Below are 24,816 nucleotides of genomic sequence, written 5' to 3'. Positions count from 1 at the left end.
GGTAGGTATATGCAGTGATGGGTATTACAATGTGCACCTGTCCCACACAGACAGGTACCAGACAGGCACAGTGACACTGCATGTGGTCACGTAGGTAGGTGGGTGCACTGTGAACAACAGGTAGGTATATGCAGTGATGGGTATTATAATGTACACCTGTCACACACAGACAGGTACCGGACAGGCACAGTGACACTGCGTGCGCTCACGTAGGTAGGTGGGTGCACTGTGAACAACAAGTAGGTATATGCAGTGATGGGTATTACAATGTGCACCTGTCACACACACAGGTAGTCACTCGATGTGCTGGGCCTGGCATTGGCACACACAGTAGGAATTAGCAAGGCTGTCTATGCAACACAAGTGTCTGTGGGACACACACACACACAAAAAAAAGATCACAAGAACAAGATTAGCTCTCAAAAGAGCTGTTGAGGGGTGCTTTTTTAGCAATAACAATCAGCAAGGAGCAAGCTAAGAACAAGAGCCTAACTAAGCTTTCCCTATAGGTCTCTGCACAGCAGCTCTCCCTTCTCTAATTACTGCAGGCACACGAGTCCAATGCCTGACGTTGCCTGCCTTTTATAAGGGGGGGAGTGGCTCCAGGAGGGAGTGTAGCCTGATTGGCTACAATGTGCCTGCTGACTGTGATGTAGAGGGTCAAAGTTGACTCTAATGATGCACTATGGGGGCAAACCGAACTTCTGGAAAAGTTTGCGAACCACCGAAATTCGCCAGGAACCGTTCGCCAGCGAACTGGCCATCTCTAGTGACTGCTAGTGCTAGCCCAGGATCCATCTAATAAACTTGTTGAGATGTTTATATGATCTACCAAGGTAGCCAATCCACAAATAGTAGAGTGGTCCAATAAATCCATATCTCTTGCTTGATCGAAAAGTGGAATGTGAAGGCCATAGAGCAAGGCAAGACTGCATTGACATGACAAGATCCTAAAAACTGATTCTTTTTTTGTGTGTATAGCCAGAGATCATGAGCTAAAGTCTGCCATTCTGTGTTCTGTTGGTCAGGGTCTTTAATGTTAACCACTTCATGCTTTGGGCTAAGGAGACTGCACAGATGAAATACGTGGGAAGGACACAATAAACCTGCAATAAACCTGGGAAGGAAACACACAGCACAGATCAAGTACAGGCACACAGGGCCTGGCCGGCTGCAAGATGCCTATATACTCACACTTGTGGGAGGCAAATGTGTTGATTTTTGTGTGCCACTCTATTAGAAAGTTCAAAAATCTCCACACTGGCCATTGATGAGTTTCCTTCAGTGTATATTAAAAGGTCAATTTAATATTACTAAAGATAAACAATGTTATAGCTGGCTTTGTTCATACTTCTGGGTAAGGTGTAATCCAATATCACAAACAAAGAGTGATAAATAATCTTGGAAGTCTTGTGCACCAAACAACCATTGTCACAGTTTGAGGCAAGCTTAGTATGAAGTATTAACACAATTAGAAAGTTACTGTATAGCTGGCTGTTTACTGAAATGAAACAGTAGTTTTTAACATAAAACTTAATTAGGGCAGTTTTCTAGGCTAAATTGCACCCAGGGCGAGGGTGTAAAATTCCCCCTCCCCCCGTGGAGCCACGTATAGGTGCCTGAAGTATAGGTTAGCCAGGTCTAGTTGCCCCCAGTATCGTTAGCCAGCTATAGGTCCACCCCAGTATAGATAGCCAGGCATAGTTGCCCCAGTACAGGTTAGCTAGGTAGGTGCCTCCAGTATAGGGTAGCCTGTATAGTTGTTGCCACCAGTATAGGTTAGATAATTAGGTGCCTTCGTATAGGTTAGCTAGGTAGGTGCCCCCAGTATAAGTTAGCTAGGTAGGTGCCCCCCCACCGCTGCATCCACCCTCCTGCTGCTTAATCTGGCGCCCCGGGTGATTGTGCGGTTTACACACCCGTAGAAATGGGCCTGAACGTAAGTACAAAATGAGTTGTTTAACACTTATTAGTTGTATGGGCATGCAGATCAAATATTCAGACTTGTTACATTTATCGTTCAATTACTACAGAAGCTATGACTGACAGGTCTGTGTCATGTCAGGTTTACTTTCCTTTGAATCGATTTTTTGCATAAGATTCCATTATATCTGAAGCATGTAAAAAATATTAGTTCCATGACAGTGTTTATTTATATATTTACTTATGGAGCATAAACCTATTTGATAAACAGTAGAACTACTGGGCAGTCCTTTAAGTCAGGTAATATGGATTTATGTTATGCAGACAACAAATGAGCACATTTTACAAAACAATGTCAGAAACAGGAACTTACCAAGCACTCATCACATTGACGTCCAATCACATTGTTTCTGCACTCACACTGTCCTGTCTGAAGGTTGCAAGTTGTGGCTATTGACCCATTAACATTACATTTGCAGGCTGCAACATAACAGAGTATAAATTATTCTACAGTTATTTGTATGCGTTTAACATTGTGTTATTTAATGATTATACACTCTCTCAAAAAGTATTATAAATATAGGTATACAGAATATAATATATATATAGTATAGTAAACAAAATGTCTGGGTCCAAGCCAAGCATTGTTATAAATATATGTGAGTAACGCCTGGTATACCCCAGGCATACCCAGATATAATAGAAGTTCATTTATAATTAACCTGTTTTTTGGACCTTGTAGTATTCTGTATCCGGCTATAGTGGAAAGTAAGCGGGCTGCATGTGTCATACATCAGTGGAAAACCCATGTTGGTAGGTGGGCTAGCAGCCACTTGTAGCCTGTTTGCTATCTGCACACTACTCTGGGCCTGTGTGGATTACCTCAAAAGCACCAGTCAATGTATGGGCCTAAAGACTACAAGCTGTATCTACTAATGAGACCCATGCTTACTGTGTGAGTTACTGCCTGATTACTGAGGGACTTGCCTATCATCTGTGACTTGCTTGTGCATGTCCACAACTCTACAGTATCATCTAGTGATCTTATGGTGACCAAGAGTGAGTAGAGAAATTAAATCAACATAAAAACCAATTGCAGAGAAAAGTAATGCCTTCTTAAAACAGAAGGTAATTGCATGTGATGGTGACTGGAAACAGTAGTATTTACATTGATGCAAATTGTGTAATTATGGTAGTCATTATCCAGCAGCTTTGAGTTTGCATACTTTCTCTGTGCACAAAGGCAGAGAGGAATTATTTGCATGGTCCCCTCACTCTCTTGAAGTGATGTAGCATGGCTATTACATTCTCTGGACCATATACAGGAAGCACTGCACCTTGCAATGTTTTTACTAGAGATGTTATGTTCCATTTAATTCACTGCATAAGATCCTAGTGGTTCTAGATCAGAATTTTACTTTGTTCTCGGTAATACAATTTACTAGAAGTCAAGAATATTGGGAGAACTAAGTAACAAATATATCCTTAGTGGTGTACCACTATAACCAAAGTCACTTTTAATAAATTACAAGAATATGAAATTGAAGAAAAAAGCTTCTGAATACAAACTGTAAAGATGACTATAGCTTTAATAATTGTAAAAAGTACAAAAAGACACTATAGGTTTCCTTCAATAGTGATACAAATATCCATTCATGAGCAGTAAAGGCCCATTGGAAGAAATAGATTTTTTTTTTAAACAATTGCTTTTAGACAGGTGACAACATTGAATTTACTAGTACAGCCAGAGCCTTTACTTTTATGGACTAGTCTAAATTATGCAGCAATGATGTGTTTAGTCTTCAAGACTAGAACCAAACTTTACTTTTATTATCCTCACAGAATTAGTCCTATTGCTCAAAATATAATGGCACTCACTTTGCTTGCTATTTCTAAGAGCTTTTGAATGCTGTTGGCAGTAAACTAGTGAGGCTGATTTGTAATTACGTCGATTGTATGGTCAGACAGTGGCTGGATAGTGTAATGGTTAAGGGCTCTGCCTCTGACGTGGGAGGCCAGGGGTTGAATCTCGGCTCTGCCTGTTCAGTAAACCAGCACCTATTCAGTAGGAGACCTTGGGAAAGACTCCCTAACACTGCTACTGCCTATAGAGCGCGTCCTTGTGGCTGCAGCTCTGGCGCTTTGAGTCCGCCAGGAGAAAAGCGCAATATAAATGTTCTGTGTTTGTTTGTTTTGTTTGACTAACAGAAGAACCAAAATAATGTATTTAACAAACATGCTGTAATGATCTGCTCTGCTGTCTGCACAGGCAGGCAGCTTTTTGACCATTTTTCAGGTCTGCATGCTGCAGGTCCCTGGAAAGGAGACCTGTTTTCATTCTGCAAGTTTCAGACTTGCTGTTCTGGTGAGGGATTTGCATCCACTTGTCATGCAAATTGCTTATCTGCTTCCTTTGAAGGCTTGCAGTATAAATGCTATTTCCTCCCAGAATTCCCCGCTGGTCATAAAGGTTTGGTTCTGCTAGACTTACCTTGAGTTTCAGCCCTCTGCTATAGTTTGCTAATATTGTCTTAGAGTAGTTATCCTTGGGAGTGCACTAGCATTCCTTCTAGCACAGTCAGGTTGCTTATTATCTGTATTGCCTAGTTTTGTCTGTCTGTTTGGATTGCATTTGCCCTAGCGGTAGAGGCGGTGGATACTTCTGTACTCTGTCTTAGAGTGTAAGCCAGAGCAGTGGTTGCTACTGGTTACCCTTTCTGTCTGTCTGTTTGGATTGCATTTGCCCTAGCGGTAGAGGCGGTGGATCCTTCTGTACTCTGTCTTGGAGTGTAAGCCAGAGCTGCGGTTGCTACTAGTTACTCCTTCTGTCTGTCTTGTCTGGAACGAACGCTTGCTGTTGTCCGGGTGAGGCAACCGATTAGCAAGCGTTTGCGTTCTCTGTTTACTTTCATTTTTCCGTGTTTCATTTGTTAGTCAGGGTTGGTACATTTTGTCACTGTTGCGCTTAACGTGCAGTGACCGTGCGGTGAACGCGCTTTGTCGCTATTTCGCTTAACGTGTCGTGACCACGTTTAGCTAGTCCTGTCCGTTCCTTCGTGTTGGATTGCAGTTTGCTAATTGGTTCTGTCTTTATTCATTCTATGTTCTGTCTTTGCTTCGTCTTGTGTCTCTGCTAGCGATCGCCATTCTGGCGATTGCTTTCTCGCTTTGGTCTTCGCTGTTGTATCTCAACCGTCGCTGGGTGGCGACTAGATTGGTGGACATACAGTACATACATTTTGTCTCTGTGCTCACTCTCTCTCGAGTGGCTATCTTGCCCTGTTTTGCTTCACTTCGTACAATCGCCATCTGGCAATGGCATCTGTGGTAGTACAGAGACCAAGTTCCTCTGTACTCCACAGCTCCATCTGCCAGTTGGAATTCCTCTCTGTAGGTGCATTTGCACCAAAGCTGGGTTCCCTTATCCAAACGCTTGTGGAGGGTTTCCGCAGTGTCTGCGCACATGTTGCGTGCTGACCACGGAGCTAATTCCACAATCGTTACACATGCCTTTTGTTTGTCTTTGTCACTTGTTAGCAGACCTCAATAGCTCAGAGCTAGCTTTTTCATTTTTCTGTAACATTTAAAAGTTTGGGGGAAGTTTTTTCTATTTTAGTAACTATTTTTGCATTTTGAAATTTCATCGCATTAACTTCAATTTGTTTTATTTTGAACACCTTTTATTGTATTATTTGGAACTCCTAATGATAACATAGTACCTTCAGTATTTTTTTTTCGTATTGTTTGTTGCTTTTTTAACTTTTGAAGTAAGCCACAAATGGCTGTCTTACTGTATACGCCTGTTTCTTCTTTTTCTCCCCCCCCCCCCCCTTCCTTCTTTTGCACAGCTGTCATTATCTATTATTTTGTATGCTCCCTTAAAAGAACTCTTTCAAATAGTTCTTACAGAAATCTGTAATTTTACAGTGACCAAGTAATAGAAAGCTTACAATTGTTGAGACTGTTAGAAACGCTTAAATTGATCAGTGAAAATCTAGCATTGTACTTTTCAAGGTATATATTATAATATCAGCTATTGTTACATAGTACAAAAGAAACATTTGACACATTAGTTGTCATTGTGTTAAAAATTTTCATTAAAAAAACTCCACTGAAATAGAAAAATGCAACCATCTATTTCTCTTCTGTTCAAATATTCAATGATGAAAAGTATAGCATTACATGATTACAGTGTTATGGCTGTAAAAAAAGCAAGTCTAAAAGGCACGAATGTACAGTTGAGAGATTAATGCAACGGTACAGCATATACAATTAGGTTTTAAAGGGATATTCCACTTTTGACAGAAAAATTGTGATCCTATCTCAGGCAACCGTAGAAAGTGTAATAATTTAGTATGCATATTAGGGACTTTTGTTGAGCATAAAATGACAGGCCATTACAGTGACTGGAAAAACGAAATGGTAGTATTATTCTGCTGTAAAAACCCAATCAGTGCCAGGTTACAAAATATAAAAGGAAACATAGTTACATAGAGTAACAACGTTTTCCTTTTATATGTGCAGTTTTAATGAGCAGTAGAATATGGGCTCACCTCCCTAATCTGAATGGTGGCAAATGAGGGAAATACAGTTTTAGTTCTTGCTTTCAGCAAATATTTACACACATAGAAAGGTGAGAGTTTTAGAGGCTATAATATTGTTGCTATGATTACAGGAAATAAAATGTAAAGTTTTCTGCAAGTTTTAAATCATTTGTACGAAGGTCAAACATTGATGTAGAAAAATCAGTTGTAAAAATATTAAACTGTTAAATATTGTTTAAGTGCCCAAAATTGAAGAGAAAGGAACAAAGGCAGTAGCCACTTTTCTCTAAGGCCTGGGGCTCACTAAAATGCATTCAGCTGTGCTTTGGGATTGCTGATGATCCCAAAAATTGCTATGCTGATGCAAGTAAATAATGGTGAACTCACACCTGAGATTCAATTTGGCCAAATGGCCAGGGCTGGTGCTTCCATAGAGGCAAAGGGGGTAACTGCCCCAGGGCCCCGGAGCTTCCAGGGGCCCCTCACATAGCCTCCTCCTCCCCCTCCAGCTATAGTGACCCATGGGTATGGGGCTAATTTGCAGTGGCTCTGTTGCCAGGGTAAAACGCAGCCAAACTCTGAAGCCAAGAGTGTGATTGCTGCCTCCTGTGTCCTGCCTGGATCAGGTAAGACTCTGCTGTGTGTACACTCTACATTTGTGGGAGAAAGGAGGAGGGAAATAAGGGGGATCTCAACAATGCTTTTGAGGGGACATATAATGGACACCTGATGACATTGTGCGATAGGTGGGGTAGGATGGAGCCTAGCAGCCATCTTTGGGGACCTTGAGGTGGATTTTCTGGGGGGTTGCCAGTGGGGCCCCAAGCTACTTTTTTCCCTGGGGGCCCCATAGTAGCTAGAACCGGACCTGCAAATGGTAGTTGTAGGTACTGCACGATCTTTGGAGCTATTGGGCTGCAATGCAAAAGATAGGAGCACTACTAAATAGCCTTTGAACCACTTTTCAAATGCAATTTTGCAAAAACTTTGTGGGGAAGTTTGCTGTTTAAATAAAGTTTTAAATACTTGCCGGGTCTCCCAAGGTCTGACTTCTGGTGCATAGCCCTGACCCTACTATAAGAGGTGATCAGCGCTTCTTGTTTAGAAATAGAGCAGCATCTATGACCTTTTGTGTTATGGGGTGGGGCTAAATGCCCGAAGCAGGTGGAAATAAGCCTCAGGAAACCTGATACATATTTTAAACTTTATTTACACAGGAAACAAAATAATTTAGAAAAAAAACATAAATCAGAAGTGCTGTACAAATGCTGGCAGTAGATTGTACAGCGCTTGCAATTGCTGTACAAATCGTACCGGTAATGGGTGTAGCAAATGCTAGAAATAATGCATTTGCTACATTGCTTGGCGATCTGTAGTGGGCCCCAGGTTTTAATGAAGGACTATAAAAAATGTATAAAATCTTTATTGGATCACCAAATACAATGCAGTTGACAGTTATTGCCTGCGTCTTCTTTAGGTAACATAGTAGCATGGTTTTGAATTGCAAACTTAGATCTGAACAAACCACTATAATTTAGGAACAAAGTCCTTTGGACAAATGGGACCTGATGTTTGGTCATAATGCCCAGTGCTATGTTTGGCATAAAAAAACAAACAGTATACCAATGCCAAAATGCCTCAGCAGCTATCAAGCACAGTGTTAGAAGGGTGCTGATTTGGTCTTGTTATGCAGCTACAGGCCTGGGCACCTTACAGTTATTGGCCATCAACTCTGTATACCAAATTATTCTAATCTTGAGTCAAATGTGAGGCCAAAGCTTCACAGAAATTGGACCATACTGCTTATAGAGAGGTTTTGGCCTAGCTGCTAGACTTTTAATGGGGACTTATTTATTATTTACTTTTTTGCTTTTCATTTAGTATAGTGCTTTAGTAGTTGTTTTGTCTATTTTTCTCCATTTTTATTACTTTATCTATCCAAGGAAGCAAATCTTTGCGGGTGGCTTCACTATAGAGACTGTGGCCTAGCTGCTAGACTTTAGGTAAGTACTTTTTAATTAACCTCTTCCCAATGTATACTGTTGAAATATGCTTCCTGTTTGCAGCCTCTACTCTTTGCCAGGACTTAGATTTCAGCAACTAGGCTCTGTGCGCTTTCAATGTGATCACACCTCTGTCACAGCTAAAGTCAGCTCTCTAATGCAATCACACAGTAAATATTAAAGAAAGGCTCTGGTTCTTAAGGTCAGAGCATCAGTCTCTGCGCCCTGAGCTATACTCTGGAGGACGGAGTTGTCCATGGTTGTCCATGGTATGGACGATAGCTTTGGGAGAGAGGGGGAGGCTTTGCTGCCGCTCTCTTCCAGAGTCCCTATTTTCCTGGACCATGCGGGTTGGTATAGCTCTGGGTGGGAAGCCCCACATGGTTTTGGGGTCTGCATTCTGGCAATACCAACATGCATAGGTGATAAGGGGTTAAAGAGGCTTGGAAGTGGGACCCCACATCCTTTTTAATTTATGATTTTTAATTCAAATACAGTGAGCACAGATAAAAATGATGTGGGCGAATTTGGGAGCAGGGTGAAGCTGAAAGATTGCTCACCCATATCTGGCTATAATCCTGCCCTTGTTCTAATTAGTTCCTACATTGACAACCTAACTACTTATTTGGGCTTGTAATTCAGGCTGTGTCTATTGCCAGCACCCAAATTGCACAGTTTTTGTCATAATTTTGGTTTTTGCCAGTGCTGTTGCTTCTGAGGATATATGTACATTTTCAATACAGATGGGTACATACATTGTCTGTCCTTTAACCGCATTTAAAAACATTTTTCCTATTGTAACTTTAAAATTGATTTTCTCAAAAACTAAAAGATATTTTTTTTTCTTTAAAGAAAAATGTCCCCTTGTTCCCACTCTTCTCCTTAACATGCCTGGCATGCCTAGTGCCAGTATTTTTTAATTTAGAAATGTGTGCTGCAAATAATACTTTTGCTGTATTCATAAAAACTTTTAAGTACGATTCTATATTCATGTTCTGATATATGTTCTTTATATATATTTTTTATACATATTTTTATATGTTCTATATTTATTGACATGCCCTATTTGCATTTCCTATTTAGCTCTTTTAAATTCTTCTAATGCATTTTTTGTATACTAACTCTGTGTCTATGTACAAATGTGTAGTGCTTGAGCACTGAGTGCCTTATATTTGTTGATTCTTAGGCACTGTATTCAGCCTGAGGAAGTGGGCAAGGACCCATGAAGTGCATTGCAAAGTGCATATTAAAGTTCATTATTATTTATTATAGGAATCTGTCTTTATTGAGGTAAGCCACCTCACCTTTTCCATTTTAGCTGTTTTTATTGCAGTTTTATCATACCTTAGGTGCCTCCTTCCCCCCTTGTTTTACCCAACCTCTTTTGGGAGGAGTGTTCTATTTGGTTAGGAAATTTTTACCAAGAGTGCGACGGCTTTCAGTTCATCTGGGCACCCGGGTGAAGTCAGGTTTGTGTGTCTCCACCTGCCTTCAGCAGTCGGTTGTCCATCCGCAACCTTCCTTTGTGAGTACCACAGCCTATTCTACAATCTATTCTACCCCCTTACTCATTGTTGTAACTTACTTTACCACTGGGGCTCCCATTGTCTCTGTGCTTTTTCTCTCCAGCCTCCAGGGTGCCCTCTCATCACCCTACACACCCATTTCTCCTTAACATACCTAGCTTTGCTATTAACTGCTAAAGTTAGTGCCATTGGCTTCAATGTAATTTGCCCCGCAATTTGCTTTCTTCCTTCAATCCATAGAAGGGAACTGCAGCATACAAAACACAGCTTGTCAGACTGTCTAAATCCCATTTCATTTTTTTCCCGTGTCTTGATTGCTCCTTTAGGCAAACATGCTTTAATTATAATTATCTCATCAATTGCAAAGTAGCTTAGGAAGAAAACTGTAATAAAAACAAAGTAAAGAGCAGTTGAAACAGAGATGGGTTTATGCCATTTTATAGTTGTTTTACATGCTCATGATTTTAGATCCATTTGATAGAGAATAGATACTCACGTTGACAGCTCCTTGCCCCGAGAGCATCGCCAAAATATCCATCTGCACATTTATCACAATATTCCCCAGTCATGCCAGGCTTACATATACGACAAGCTCCTGTCTCACTGTCACAGCAGCCAGGGGTTGAGAGGTCGAGATTGTCATTACATGGGCAACGTTTGCATGATCCACCTGGCACTGATGGCTGCCCGAAGTACCCCTCAGCACAACTGAAATAAGAAACAGAAAGATAACTTTAATTGCTTTGTGTTTTTACTGAAGATTGTTCAAAGTTTTAGAGTCACTGTAAAGTATGTTTGTAACCAATCTAATGCTATTCCTAGTGGTATTGTTTGCACCACACAATATCATTGCTTAGGAGAAAGTAAAGTAACAAAATGTACTAATGTAAGCATTTGTTGATTTTACTGCATATTTCTTTTGAAAGTTTATTGCAACCATCTTAGCTGTGGCACAGCTCTCAACTTAAAGCCTGGTACACACATCCAGTTTTAATTGGCAAATGATTAGCCAATTTTACTAGTTCCATGTAGAATAAGGGCCAACAGATTGTGAATACTATGAACAAATTGCGTAGGTCTGCTCTCATACTGTCTAGAGGTGGTAAGATTGGCCATTCAAAATTGGATGTGTATATGCACCCTAAGCCCTGTATACATGCTAGATTAAACTCAGTTTGTACAGCTGTCCCATCTCTCTCAGTGCATCAGAGAGTGATCTGTCTGCCAATTCGACATGGCCAAGTGCTGGCTGATTTTTAGGGCATTGTTCTCACCACTCATCTGTGCCCTCCTCAACTGAAGCAGGACTTCCGTATTTCTGAAACAGGAAGTGACCGCAAACGAGCGTCACTTCCTGTTTGGATCTCGGCCAGAAGGCGCATGCTAACGTGGTAATCCCTCTAGGCCACATCGCACCACTGCCACCAATCCACAGTCTGAAGCAGGCCTTGGGAAACACAGTCAATTTTGCAAGTTTTCCTAGTGAAGCATGAACACTCCCTGGGCTTTGCACCTCAGCAGTAGCAAGCACCTAGTACTACTAACATAAAAGAATCTACTATGCTCACCACACAAGGGAAGATTGTAGATGGTGCTAGTAAATTATTAATTTATTTTGCTGTCACTGAAAAATTGATCCTTTGCAAAGTAATGTGAACAATTCTTCCAAGATTACTAGACCTTCCCTAATAGAAATTTCCGAATTTCCGATTGGAACTCGGAAATCGGAAAATGGAACTCGGAAATCGGATTTCTGTAGAAATACTGCATTACCACAACTCAGAAGCAGTGGACCAATCAGAGAATGCAGAGTCAACTAGGAAGTACTTGGCCAATCAGAGAATGCAAAAAATTACCCCCCCCCCCCAAAAAAAAAAAAACTACTTGGAAATCGTAAACTCAAACTCAGAAATCGGAAAACGATCGGAAATCCGTGGAATCGCTAATCAGCATTGGCGGAAATCGGAATTTCTGCAAAATTGGAAATCGACCTTTCCAACCATCCCTACTAGTTATCATGCAATGGATAAATAACCTATATGACCAATCTTCAAAAATTTCTTTTCTCCTTGAAAAAGCGGGGTGACGCCCACGGAACTAGTGGGGTCAGTCTGAGGGGATCAACTGACCCCACTGCCTCTCCTGTTGCCTTAACCATTGACTATCTCTGGGCTACGTATACCCCTTTTTCTATGCAGTTTACTTATGGGCGGCTTCACTGCTTCCTATACTACCTCATCTGATATATGCAACTTGGTCAGTAAGATGTTTTTTTGTACAGCTATTAGGCACTTGATTATAATATTATGAGTTTAAGTAAATTGTTTTGTTTGTAATATTGATGTGAATGATTTCTTGCACGAATATATAACTCTTTCAGCAGTTGCACTACATATATAAAGAGATATACTGAACCCGGGTTTATATGACCTGGGGGCACTTGCTTGAGCCCCCAGTGTTGTTGACAATATATTATCAGATATGTAATAATATATTACTTTGTAACAGAAGTGAATGGCATGGAATTTTATGGGGTCTTTTAATTGATTTTAATCTGTTGGATTGTATATTTTGTGCATTAATACCTGCATAGCGAGTGATCATTGTTAAATAAAAATCAATATAGAAGTGATATGACTTTTGAGTGGTGCTGGTTCCTGGGTTTCTGTTTTTGGTTGAAATTAACCTAATTCTATTCTCAGACTGAACTTTCCCTTTACCAATGCCTACACTTAACCACTCCCCCTGGTTGCCTAACCTTAAACCCCCCACCCAAATGTTAACCAACCTCTCCCCCCAGCTAAGCTTAACCTCTCTCTCACACATAACCTTAACCACCTGCCACCAATGTGCAGACAAAAAAAATGCTAATTTTGTAGCCACCATTTGTAGCTGTATTTTGCAATGCAGGTGGCCCCAGTGCCCTATATTTTATTAAGCAGCCCGGGTGCCCACATTTCGCCACATTACCAGTATGTCAATGGGTGCCTAACTTCCGCCCGGTCACAGCATCCAATTTTCATGTTTCCAATATGCATAATTCTAGCATGGCATGCGTTGCCTAATACCCAAGTAATGTGAGTTATGCTATATGGGCAACAACATGTTCTAAGAAAGTTCCGTAAATACCAGTGGCAATTTTACTGGCATTTAGTAAATATGGCTCTCTAGGGTTGGTTTACAATTTCTGCAGTAGAAGTCATTCAATACAAAGGTAAAATCACCAGAGAATGATATCCTTAAAGGACTCACAAAGCTATGATGAAAATCTATTTTTACTCACCTGGGGCTTCTTCCAGCCACTAGCAGCCACTTCAGTCCCTCGCCGCAGCTCCGGTCCTCCTCGGTGTACTGCTGATCGCTCGTTAAGACCGGTGACCTACAGGCAGGTCGGCGCTTTTGCGAGTGCCCATGCATCCACATAATCTGACGTGCACTGCGCCTGTGCAGTAGTAACGTTACTAACGTGCAGTCGCATTACACGCCAGATGACATAGATGTGCGGGCACGAGTGTCTGTGCAGATGCAGAAATGCCAACCCACCTGCAGGTCACCGGTCTTAAAGAGACTCTGTAACAAAATGTTCAGCCTTATTTCTTCTATCCTATAAGTCCCTGTACCTGTTCTAAAGTGGTCTGTCTTACTGCAGCCTTTCTTAGTTGCATAGTGGCTGTATTATCTCACAGTGGCTTTGTTGGGCTCAGGCACTCAGGCAGGAATGTGCTGCTCTTCTTGTGATAGGATAGAAGCTATACACAACAAATACAACAACAACAACAACAAATAACATTTGTAAAGCACTTTCCTCCCGCTGGACTCAAAGCGCATAAGCATGGCTCAGACCATTGTGGTACCCTCTCCACACCCCCTGCAGGCTCTGTGTGAGTCACAGACTGAGCTCCTCTCAGCCTATGACATGCTGGTTAGAAGCCATGTCTTTTGTTTGTAAACACTGCCTAAAACTGGCAATTAAAAGCCAGGATCGCAGCAGGGAGTGGCAGAAACAGCACAGAGGGGCCCGGGAGAACATAATGAATAGAATTGTATGCTTTTGGTTGTAAGAACTTTAGAGTACAGATTCTCTTTAATGAGGGGCCAAGGGGACACCAAGGAGGACCAGGGCTGCAGCCAGGGACTGAAATGACTGCTAGGGCTTGGAAGAAGCCCCAGGTGAGTAAAAATAGATTTTCATTGTCGCCTTGTGAGTCTTTCTCTATGGAGCTAATGTTTCTAACTTTATGGAACTTAAAAAGCTTATTACTCAAAACAGCTCTAAACAAATACTATATTTCATTTGTGAGTCTTAAAGAGAACCCGAGGTGTGTTTAAAGAATGTTATCTGCATACAGAGGCTGAATCTGCCTATACAGCCCAGCCTCTGTTGCTATCCCAAACCCCACTAAGGTCCCCCTGCACTCTGCAATCCCTCATAAATCACAGCCATGCTGTGAGGCTGTGTTTACATCTGTAGTGTAAGTCTCAGCTGCTCCCCCGCCTCCTGCATAGCTCCGGTCCCTGCCCCGTCCCTTCCCTCCAATCAGCAGGGAGGGAAGGGATACAGGCGGGGACTGGTGTTCTGCAGGAGGCAGGGAGAGCAGCAGACTGACACTATAGAGATAAACACAGCCAGCTCTGACAAGCTGTTTTTCAGCAGTGTGGCTGTGATTTATGAGGGATTGCAGAGTGCAGGGGACCTTAGGGGGGTTTGGGATAGCAACAGAGGCTGGGCTGTATAGGCAGATCCACCCTCTGTATGCAGATAATATTCTTCAAACCCACCTCGGGTTCTCTTTAATATTTCCCTGAAATAATAACCTGAGCTTATTAGTGAAAACAGCAGGTGGAGCTCTAAACAAATATTAAATTTCATTTGACATTCTTATTATTTCCCTGACACAAAACAAAAAAACTTTCAAAATCTATTTTTATCATTAAACCTAATTATTATTATTGATTGATAAAGTGCCAACATATTCTGTGGCCCTGTAGAGTGGTCTTTTAAAAGCATGGATTTCACAATAATTTACTGGGTGTCTACAGGAAGAATAAGTTGCTGAAGAAAATACCTGTCCACATGACTTCTTTGTGGCATTGTGGGCTGTGCTGAGCAGTGTTGCTGCTGATGGCTCCTCGCCACTGACGGATAGCTTGTGAATAAGCCTTGGTGGCATGGGCGTAACAATCACCCCTGCGATCCCTGCCATCACAGAGGGGCCCAGAGGTTTTGAGGGCTCCTCCTCCTCCCTCTCCCCGACCACAAGTGCAGCCAATTAGCAAGAAAAACTCCCCATCTGCTCACAAAAACCATGTGCATGTACATGTGTCATTTTTTCCTGCTATTAAACACAGCTTCACAACAGAACACTTTCTGCTGCCAATCACTGGCTCCTGATCATGTGACCTGCATGGGGACAAAGGGGACCACAAGCTATTATTTTTGCAGGAGGGGCCTATTAAGTCTAGTTACAACCCTGCTTGGTGGAATATTGCAGAACCTAACTATAAAAGGCAAAGATTGCCACTAATATATGCCGCCTATCTGTATTTACGCAAATTTTAATTTTACAGTATGCCCTTTAACTTAAGGGCACTCCACAATAGAAATGCAGCAATTCAAAGCAGAAGATGATGCAGGAGTGAGGGTAGGAACACACTAGGCAGAATCGCATATGCGTTTTCCATAGCACATAGAGGAAAACGCATATGCAATTCTGCCTAGTGTGTTCCTACCCTTAAAGGGACTCCGAGCAGTGCAGAAACTATGGAAAGATGCATATCATTTTAAAGCTCTCATTCTCCTCTTTCTAATTATATATAAACCGCCACCCTACGCCTTTTAGTTTTCGCTATTTTCGCGATTGAAATTGCCGCGGCCGCGATTTCAATCGCGAAAATCGAGAAAACTAAAAGGCGTAGGGTGACGATTTAGGGATCGCCAGAAAGAGGAGAAAGAGAGCTTTAAAATGATATCCATCTTTCCATAGTTACATTGTATTACACAGGGCGACACTTTCCCCGGTGTCAGCAGCTCCATTCAGCAGAAAAAGTCGCCCTGTGTAATACAGTGTAACTATGGAAAGATGGATATCATTTTAAAGCTCTCTTTCTGGCGACACCTAAATCGTCGCCCTACGCCTTTTAGTTTTCTCTATTTTCGGGATTGAAATCGCGGCCACGGCAATTTCAATCGCGAAAATAGCGAAAACTAAAAGGCGTAGGGTGGCGGTTTATATATCATTGGAAAGAGAAAGAGAGCTTTAAAATGATATGCATCTTTCCATAGTTTCCGCACTGCTCGGAGTCCCTTTAAAGCCGAATGTTGGACGTTTACTTCACTTCCAGCATCATTTAAATTACAGCACAAGAGAGGTATAAAAAAAGACTTTGGTTTATTATGAATCTATAAGCAAATCCTTGTATAATATCAGTCCACAGCAGAATGGAGTAATGCTATGGTGTCTGTATTAAAGAGAACCCGAGGTGGGTTTTAAGAATGCTATTAGGACACAGAGGCTGGTTGTGCATACTATCACCAGCCTCTGTTACTATACTGTGCCCCCCCAGGCCCCCTCTGCACTCTGCTGCCCCCCCCCCAAAAAAAAACGCCGTGTTAGCGACATGCAGCGTGTCGCTAGCAGGCTGTTTACATCCAGGAAAGTGAATATAATTGTACTTTCTTGGTACAGGAATTTTTACTTATTATTTGTATTAATTGTTTGCCCAGAGTAATACACTGCTGTATCTGTCATACATTTTTGTTTGAGACTCGTTTGGTGGAGTGCCACAAAAAGAACACTTAAAAAATTATTTTTAGGAAATGTGTCTGATTGTCAAGAATTTCACCCCTGTTTTAATAGGATGACTTCTCAAACGTTGTCAGTGAGGTTGAATTCAGAATTCTTTTTGGATGAACTCTAGTCTCAGAATCCTTAAGGAAAGTCTGAGCGTCCTGACATTCTACTTAATCGGCTAGGTAGACACCCAGAGTAGAGAAACTAGAATAATGTGTAGAACGGAATTAAGCTATATAGCACATTGTTATATAAAACTGGATTACACCAATACAAATAAATAGAAACAGTTTTATTATTCTGTATGCTTTGTTTCAGCACCCAGAGACAAGCGCATTTGCTTGTATAAATATACAATAAGAAGCAGATTTTTATTCCAACCACTGCTGCTGTCTATGTAGCATAACTGTAAAATGGCTTGTAATGCAGCAGCTACAGCTTCGGAGAGTGAGAATATTAATGCTGCATGGGTTATAAACTACAGTAGGCTCTGAAACATAATGCCTGAAGCTACGTTCCTAATTAACTCCCTGAAATATCTCGCACTTTGTCACACTTGACTGGCAAGAGAGAACTTTTATCAAACTGGCAGATTCCATATATTTCTGGCAATATTTACTAGACAAGTATGTACTGCAAGCCAGCCTCATCAAAGCACTGCTCAAAAACTCTTACACAGTAACACTAAGCCTTGTGTATTGTGTGCAACTAATACTTAAAGAGGAACTCCAGCCTAAACAAACATACCGTCATTAAGTTACATTAGTTACGTTAATTAAAATAGATAGGTAATATAATCTCTTACCCACACTGTTTTAAAAGAACAGGCAAATGTTTGATTTCATGATGGCAGCCATCTTTTTAGTTGAAAGGAGGTGACAGGGAGCATGAGACACAGTTCCAACTGTCCTGTGTCCTGAGCACCTCTCACAGTTGCTAGGCAACGTGAATAACAACATACGAAATCACATCATGCTCTGCACAGCATCAGGGAAAAAAAACCCGGGTTTTTTTTCTTTGATGGGTGGAGCTTAGCTAAAAATGCAGCTAAGAATGATGCTTTGGTAAGAAAAACAAAGTTCTGATGCTGTGATACTGTTAAAGAGACACCAAGCATTTTAGTTATGCTGAGTAGATTTTTAGTCCGGAGGTTCACTTTAAGAACTGTTTGACGCTAGCATAAATTAATGCACACTGGTTTCCTCCTACATCCTAAAAACATACAGATAAGTCAATTGGCTTTCCCCTAAATTGACCCTAGACCATGATGGACATATGACTATGGTATGGATTAGATTGTGAGCTCCTTTGAAAGTCAGATAGTTCTCTGTAAAGCTCTGCGGAAGATGTCAGCACAAAAGAAATGTCTTGGAACTGAGGAAATGTGACCGATGGCCATATATTAGTATCATGTGGCCACACCTCTACAGTCTAAAAATGTCAATCCAGTTAAGACTCACTGGACTGTGCCAAGGATGCTAAATGTGCAAAAAGACCTCATAGAAAGCCCCACACAAAATGGTAAGAAGTAGATCACAGGCAAAAACAGCAGACACTGAACACCAGGGCATTCTGCACAGGATAATCTGCACAGTGCATGGCCTAAACCTGTCTAAATCCAGTTGGTAGTGGATAAAAGCAGGGTGAGGTTTTAATGGAAGTTATGGAACTTTTAGATACATACAGAAAGGCTTTGGCCAGTTAAAGCTTACCAGAAGGGACAAGTAATAGGAAGAGATACACATGGGCACATATATTGTACCAAACTTACCAAGAACTTGCCCGTATTCGCTTTTTTATTTTCTTCATTGAAAGGGTTAATAAACTGTAGCTTTATCTATGTAGGTATAGGTCTGAGGTCTCCTTAATATAGAAGGCAGAACAGGATAATGCTAATCAGTTCAAAAGGTTATACTTTCTCTGTGTGGGAGCTGAATGAACCACATTTTACATCAGGTTGACACTGCACCTTTTTACAGTTCAGAATTAAAATGTAAGCACCTAAATATAAAATAAGAACCTGAAACTCTACGAAAGTTCTATTTATCATTGCTAGCACAAATTCAGTGTACTATCATATACGTTTATTTTCAGCTCAAGTTTCCTTTAAGTGGACAACGTGGCAGTAGATGTGGAGCAGATATGGTGATAGCTGCCACATGACAATAACTAGATGTGGTGATGGTGTCAAACGATAGAAACATCATGGAAAAAAAGAGAAGCATACAAAGCTGTTAAAGTACCAATGCCAGAGAGGGAAACTAAAGAGGATATGAAAAGTGGTTGGTGAAGTAGTACCAGTAGTGGTAGAAGCACTTGAAGTGGGGGCTCCTGTGCTGGAAGAGTGGCTCCAACAGACCCAGAGAACCACATAAGAGAGCTTTTAAACATTTGCTAGAGGTCCCACAATTAAGAAGGACACATATCATTAGGGGTGAGGAGTGAGAAAAGAAAAGAAATAAAAAATACTATACAATATATATATATATATATATATATATATATATATATATATATATATATATATATATATATATATATATATATATATATATATATATATACAAGGACTGAGGCTGGATTCACAGTGGTCTGTTGCATAACGCATGCCTTATAATGTGCATGAACTGCAATGGAGACTGGACATAGACTTCAATACAAAGTGTGCATGCGGAAGGTTAGAATAAGGTGATCCATTACACCGCATTAATGTTCATAGGTCCACAGAATTGTATGGGCAGTGAGTTAATATGCAGAATTTTGTATAGATCCCAAGATCGAAGAACACATATACCCATAGAGGTCACAATAGATAGAAAAACAAAGAAATAGAGTGTGTGTGTGTGTGGTGTGTGGTGTGTGGTGTGTGTGTGTGTGTGTGTGTGTGTGTGTGGTGTGTGTGTGTGTGTGTGTGTGTGTGTGTGTGTGTGTGTGTGTGTGTGTGTGTGTGTGTGTGTGTGTGTGTGTGTGTGTGTGTGTGGTGTGTGTGGTGTGTGTGTGTGTGTGTGTGTACATACACACAGACACACACACTCACACTTCTTTTGTATTTCATTTAGCTATTACTATATACTTTTGTATTGATGTTTAAGCTGCATTATCTTGGTAGCTAGACTTGGTGTTCATTTTGCTCTCAGCAGTATTGAATGAGGAAACCGTATCCTACAATGTACTGACGTGATTGGTTTCTGAAATCATTAACATCACAGCCAGCCGCTTTACTGGAGAATGATGACTGCTGAAGCAGACAGGAAAGAACTGACAAAAATAGAGTACAGTAACAGGAAGAGAAGCAGCAAGCCTGATGGGTGAGAACAGGTGACTATGTGACTGTGTATACACTTAGCTTAGCCACACACAACATCTTTTGAGAGAATGCAAGAGCCTCAGTGAGTTTAAAATTGCCAAAGCGAGAAGACAAGCAAGCTCCTGCTACTCGATAAATAGGTGTGATTTTCTTTTCTTTTCTCAAAGAAGTTGAACACGACATAGTTGTTACTAGAAAAACATTTGCAGACACAGAAAAGTACACAGAAAATATTAGCACCAGCTTTAACATTTTTTACAGATCCAAACATAATTATATAGAAACTAAACTTTTCTCTTTTACCAGTCACAATTAAAATAGAATATTTGGTCATGGTTTATAGACATGGGTTAAACAGGTCATACTTTATATTACTACAACCCAGCAGATTTTTGGAGATCATTAAATACTTGCCAGGTTTAGCAATAGTTGTTGAGTCCTCAAATTGAAATCATCGGTACTGTAACCAAACTGCACTCACATTTTTTGAAAGCTTAAGGATTTTTCTTAATAAAATTACTGCTATCTGGTATCTCCAAATGTTTGGAGTTGTTGCACTGCTTGTGTATTCCACAGTGAATGCTTGCAGGTGTACAGAGGCGCCGAGAGGATAAAAAAGGCTAAAACATTTAAAATGTTTAGGTTGCGGCGGTGGACCGACTAACCACAAACTGACAACAAAGCTGTTGTTTTTTCAAAAATAAATATACATAATTTATTCAATTGCTCCCAATAGAGTCGCAACGCGTTTCACGGGCAAAGGGACCCGCTTCTTCAGGCAATAAAAACAGGAGCAACAACACAGCGTCTGGTCTGGTTGATGCTTGGCACCTCTGCACCTTCACAGAGGTGCCAAGCATCAACCAGACCAGACGCTGTGTTGTTGCTCCTGTTTTTATTGCCTGAAGAAGCGGGTCCCTTTGCCCGTGAAACGCGTTGCGACTCTATTGGGAGCAATTGAATAAATTATGTATATTTATTTTTGAAAAAACAACAGCTTTGTTGTCAGTTTGTGGTTAGTCGGTCCACCGCCGCAACCTAAACATTTTAAATGTTTTAGCCTTTTTTATCCTCTCGGCGCCTCTGTACACCTGCAAGCATTCAGAAGTCCACCCTTGGTGGAAGGGTGACCCACCCTTAAATTCTCTATCCGCAGAGAGCGACGTTTTACTCCTGAGTGGGGACAGGCTTGTTCTCCCCACCTGCCTTTACAGTGGTTGCTTTCTTGGCAACCCTGGTTTGTGAGTATAATTCTTACGAGTTATTTATACCTCCAATCTTACCTATACATATTACACTATATTGGGCTCTCGGTCTTCTATCTTTTCATTCCACAGTGAATGCCCAGCTTTCAGAATAATCACAGATGCGCAGCCACAGATAATACAGCCTAACGTTACTTTTCCTTAGCGGTTGGTGGCTAGGGATGCTCATTCAGATTTTGGGGAATTGAAATGTCCGCATTTCGGATTGGAATTCAGGAAACAGAACGGAATTCCAAGGAAATCCAATTTAGCGCAATTCAGTAATTTTACCACAATCGTAGAACTTAATTTTAGACCAATTAAAATACTTATTTTCAGTTTTTTTCAATTTCTGTTACTCCGTTTTTGTTTTTTCATTTTTTGCATTCTCTGATGCAAAAAAAATGACTAATAAAACACTCCCAAAAAATCGGAAAAATCAGAAATCGAAAATGGAAAATCAGTCTTGTGATTGGTCTGAAATTAATTTTGCTGAAAAATTCTGCATTCTCTGATTGGCCCAATGCTTCCAAGTTCTATGCTTGGCATTCCCGACCATTCCTACGTTTGGCTTAATGCAACCCAACACACCCATCCAGCTCTCTATAGTCCAGAGAGGTTGGTGATGCCAGCTGGCGGAAGTGATGACATCCAGGATGGTAGGGCAGAGAATAAAGGATAGAAGTGACACTGGGGGTCCAGACTTGAATGGTGCTGTGAACCTGGTACAGTGTGGTGTGGTGAATGAATGAGTGTGGTGAATGAATTCCATGTTGTATATTTTGGGGCTCATAAAATAACAAATCTTGTTGCAAGTTTGTGAACCCCTTAGCCCTGTCAAACTACCATCTATACCAGGGGTCTCAAACTCAATTTACCTGGGGCCCGCAGGAGGCAAAGTCAGGATGAGGCTGGGCCGCATAAGGGATTTCACAAAAAAGTCAATGAGCAGTTACCGCCAATTTAACACTGAAGCTAACTATTTTGCCTATTTTACCTTATAGTTCACTTCAGTGCTCCCATTACAAGTAATCCGCCGTGTCCCCGCCGCAAAACACGGGCTGCAGGGCCCCCAAATCCCCCGGGGGGCAATCTGCCGGCATTTCTTGGAAGGGGCAGAGCTTTCAGCTTCAGCCCTGCCCCTCCTGATGTCAATCGTGGCGCATCGCCGCCTCTGCCCGCCCCTCTCTGTGAAGGAAGAGTGAGAGGGGCGGGCAGAGGTGATACTTGGGAGCACTGAAGGGAACTATAAGGAAGCTTTTGCCGGCGCGGGCCACAAAATATTGTATCGAGGGCTGCAAATGGCCAGCGGGCCGTGAGTTTGAGACCCCTGATCTATACACTTAACATATGTGTGTATGCATATAGAGTTATTATTGCTGAACCACATTTCAAAGGACAATATATGATTCTGTCTTTATTTGACATGTGGATCCACAGGATTTAAAAATAATTTAGTGCCCTTTAACCACCTGAGGGCCACAGTGTTAAACCCCCTTAAAGACAAAACCATTTTTCCACAAATTGGCCACTGCAGCTTTAAGGCCAAGCTGCAGGGCTGCACAACTCAGCACACAAGTGATCCCCCCCCCCCCTCTTCTCCCCACCAACAGAGCTTTCTTTTGGTGGGGTCTGATCTCCCCTCAGATGTTTTTATTTTTATTTTTGTAAATATTTATTACTCTATTTTTATAATAAATGTCACTATTTATTGTTCTTTTTTCAATACCGCCCTCCTTCCCCCCGCCAGCCAATCACTGTGATCCACTATCATAGGCTTCAGCCTATGACAGCTGATCACTCCTGAGCCAAAGGAGGGGACAGGAGAAGGGGCCTTTGATCGCAGCACTGTACTAAGTAAAAAGACAGCAAAAGCTGTCTAACAGACTGAAGGCGGGGGCGGAGTTCCACCTCCCAAGCAGGAGATGTGCGCGCAGCCTGCGCACGATCTCCTGCAGTAGCAGGCCCCAGGACTTGATGCCAATTGGCATTAGGCGGTCCTGGGGCTGCCACTGCGGTCACGCCCATTGGCGTGACACGGTCGTTAGTTAGTTTAAGTCAGTCTGGAGCCATTTGAAGAAAAAAAAACAGATACTCACCTAAGGAGAGGGAAGGCTTTGGGTCCAATAGAGCCTTCTCGTTCCTTTCATGGTCTGCTTGTTCCAGCATAGGATCTCCCCATTGAAATCCCGAGCTGTGGGGGCTTTGGCAGTCTTTAGGAGCACTCGGGCGGCTCTGTACTGCGCATGTGCGAGTGTGTGTGCTCGTGAGTGGCCAGTCTACGGCAGCACTCTGAGACTGTTAACGAGGGGTCCAGCGCTGGAATGCGGGGACCATGAGACGAGCGGGAAGGCTCTGTAGGACCCTGAGCTTTCCACCTCTTTAGGTGAGTAGTTGTTTTTTTTTAAATGCCTTCAGACTCCCTTTAAAGGGAACCAAAGGTGAGAGGGATATGGAGGCTGCCATATTTATTTAATTTTAAGCAATACTAGTTACTGGCAGTCCCACTGGTCTATTTGGCACCTGAATTAAACCAAAACCAAGCATGCAGCAAATTTTGTCAGTTCTTGAGAAACTGCAATTGAGCAGAGACTTTAAAGCATTAAAGTGAACCTGAACTCTTGCACGGGACAAAAGGAAAACAGAGAAATGCACCCTGTATGTATTTAGAGAATTTAGCCTGTTTAATTCCTCCTCATTTGTGTCTAATCACAAGTTGTAATGTGATCTCTCCCTGTGTCACCTGACTGCCATGGCAGAGATGGCAGATAAGCTCATTTGAAAGCACAGGATGCTCTCAATATGTCTGCTTTCATGAATCAGGAAGAAAAAATAGTGCAGATGTTTTTTGTATGTGTATAAGCTGTAACAAAGAAATGTTTTTTGTTTAAAGGTTACTATGCTGTTGCGTATCTTTTAGAGCAGAGGACATTCTGAGTTCAGGCCCGCTTTAAATCTGCTTTGTAAATGTTTACACATAAAATAAAGCTTTGAGAAATCTAAAAAAAAGGTATTTTTTAGGAGTAGGAGGACAGATGCAATTGTTTACTTCATTCATTTTTTTTTTCATCTCATGTTCACTTTCAACAGAATTAATTTGCAAATTATCCCGTCTATATGTCAAAAAGCAAGACTAGTACTGCAATAATAGAGCTAAAGTGAGAAAATATAACTTTCTGATTGCCTCCTACTACACCCAAAACCTGCAAAATATAACTTTAGCGAAGCTTGAGTAGATTCATAGTTTCTCAGCATATTTGGACAATTTTGTGTAAACAACTGTAGCCTGGCTGCTTAGCTGTTGTGTAGTGTTCGCTGTCAGTGGTGTTAGATGATGACTTGTTCTTCTTCAGATCCATATGTACAATAACAGCTTCCAGGTGCAAACTATTGCTACGTTTTAGATGGGCTTTTCAATTATCTTGACTGACGGAAAAGTTATTTGGATGAAAACGGTCAATAATAGTTTCTATAGTAA

The 24,816-nt window shown here is 41.4% G+C and overlaps 1 protein-coding gene across 12 annotated transcripts in view; it reads right to left on the bottom strand.

Moving 5' to 3' along the window:
- LAMA2 (laminin subunit alpha 2) overlaps window positions 1-24,816 on the bottom strand; it is a 1,150,433-nt gene that overhangs the window by 505,507 nt on the left and 620,110 nt on the right. For all 12 annotated transcript variants that reach the window (XM_068231524.1, XM_068231529.1, XM_068231525.1 and 9 more), the window contains 2 exons: window positions 10,493-10,704; window positions 2,297-2,403 (listed from right to left, as the gene is read on the bottom strand). In XM_068231524.1, the coding sequence (XP_068087625.1) occupies window positions 2,297-2,403; window positions 10,493-10,704 (319 nt within the window). The remainder of the gene's footprint in view (window positions 1-2,296; window positions 2,404-10,492; window positions 10,705-24,816) is intronic.

The sequence above is a fragment of the Hyperolius riggenbachi genome, chromosome 4 (assembly GCF_040937935.1).
Source record: "Hyperolius riggenbachi isolate aHypRig1 chromosome 4, aHypRig1.pri, whole genome shotgun sequence".
NCBI lineage: Eukaryota > Metazoa > Chordata > Amphibia > Anura > Hyperoliidae > Hyperolius > Hyperolius riggenbachi.
The sequence above is the reverse complement of the archived record's forward strand: the minus strand, read 5'-3'. Positions and strand labels throughout refer to the sequence as shown.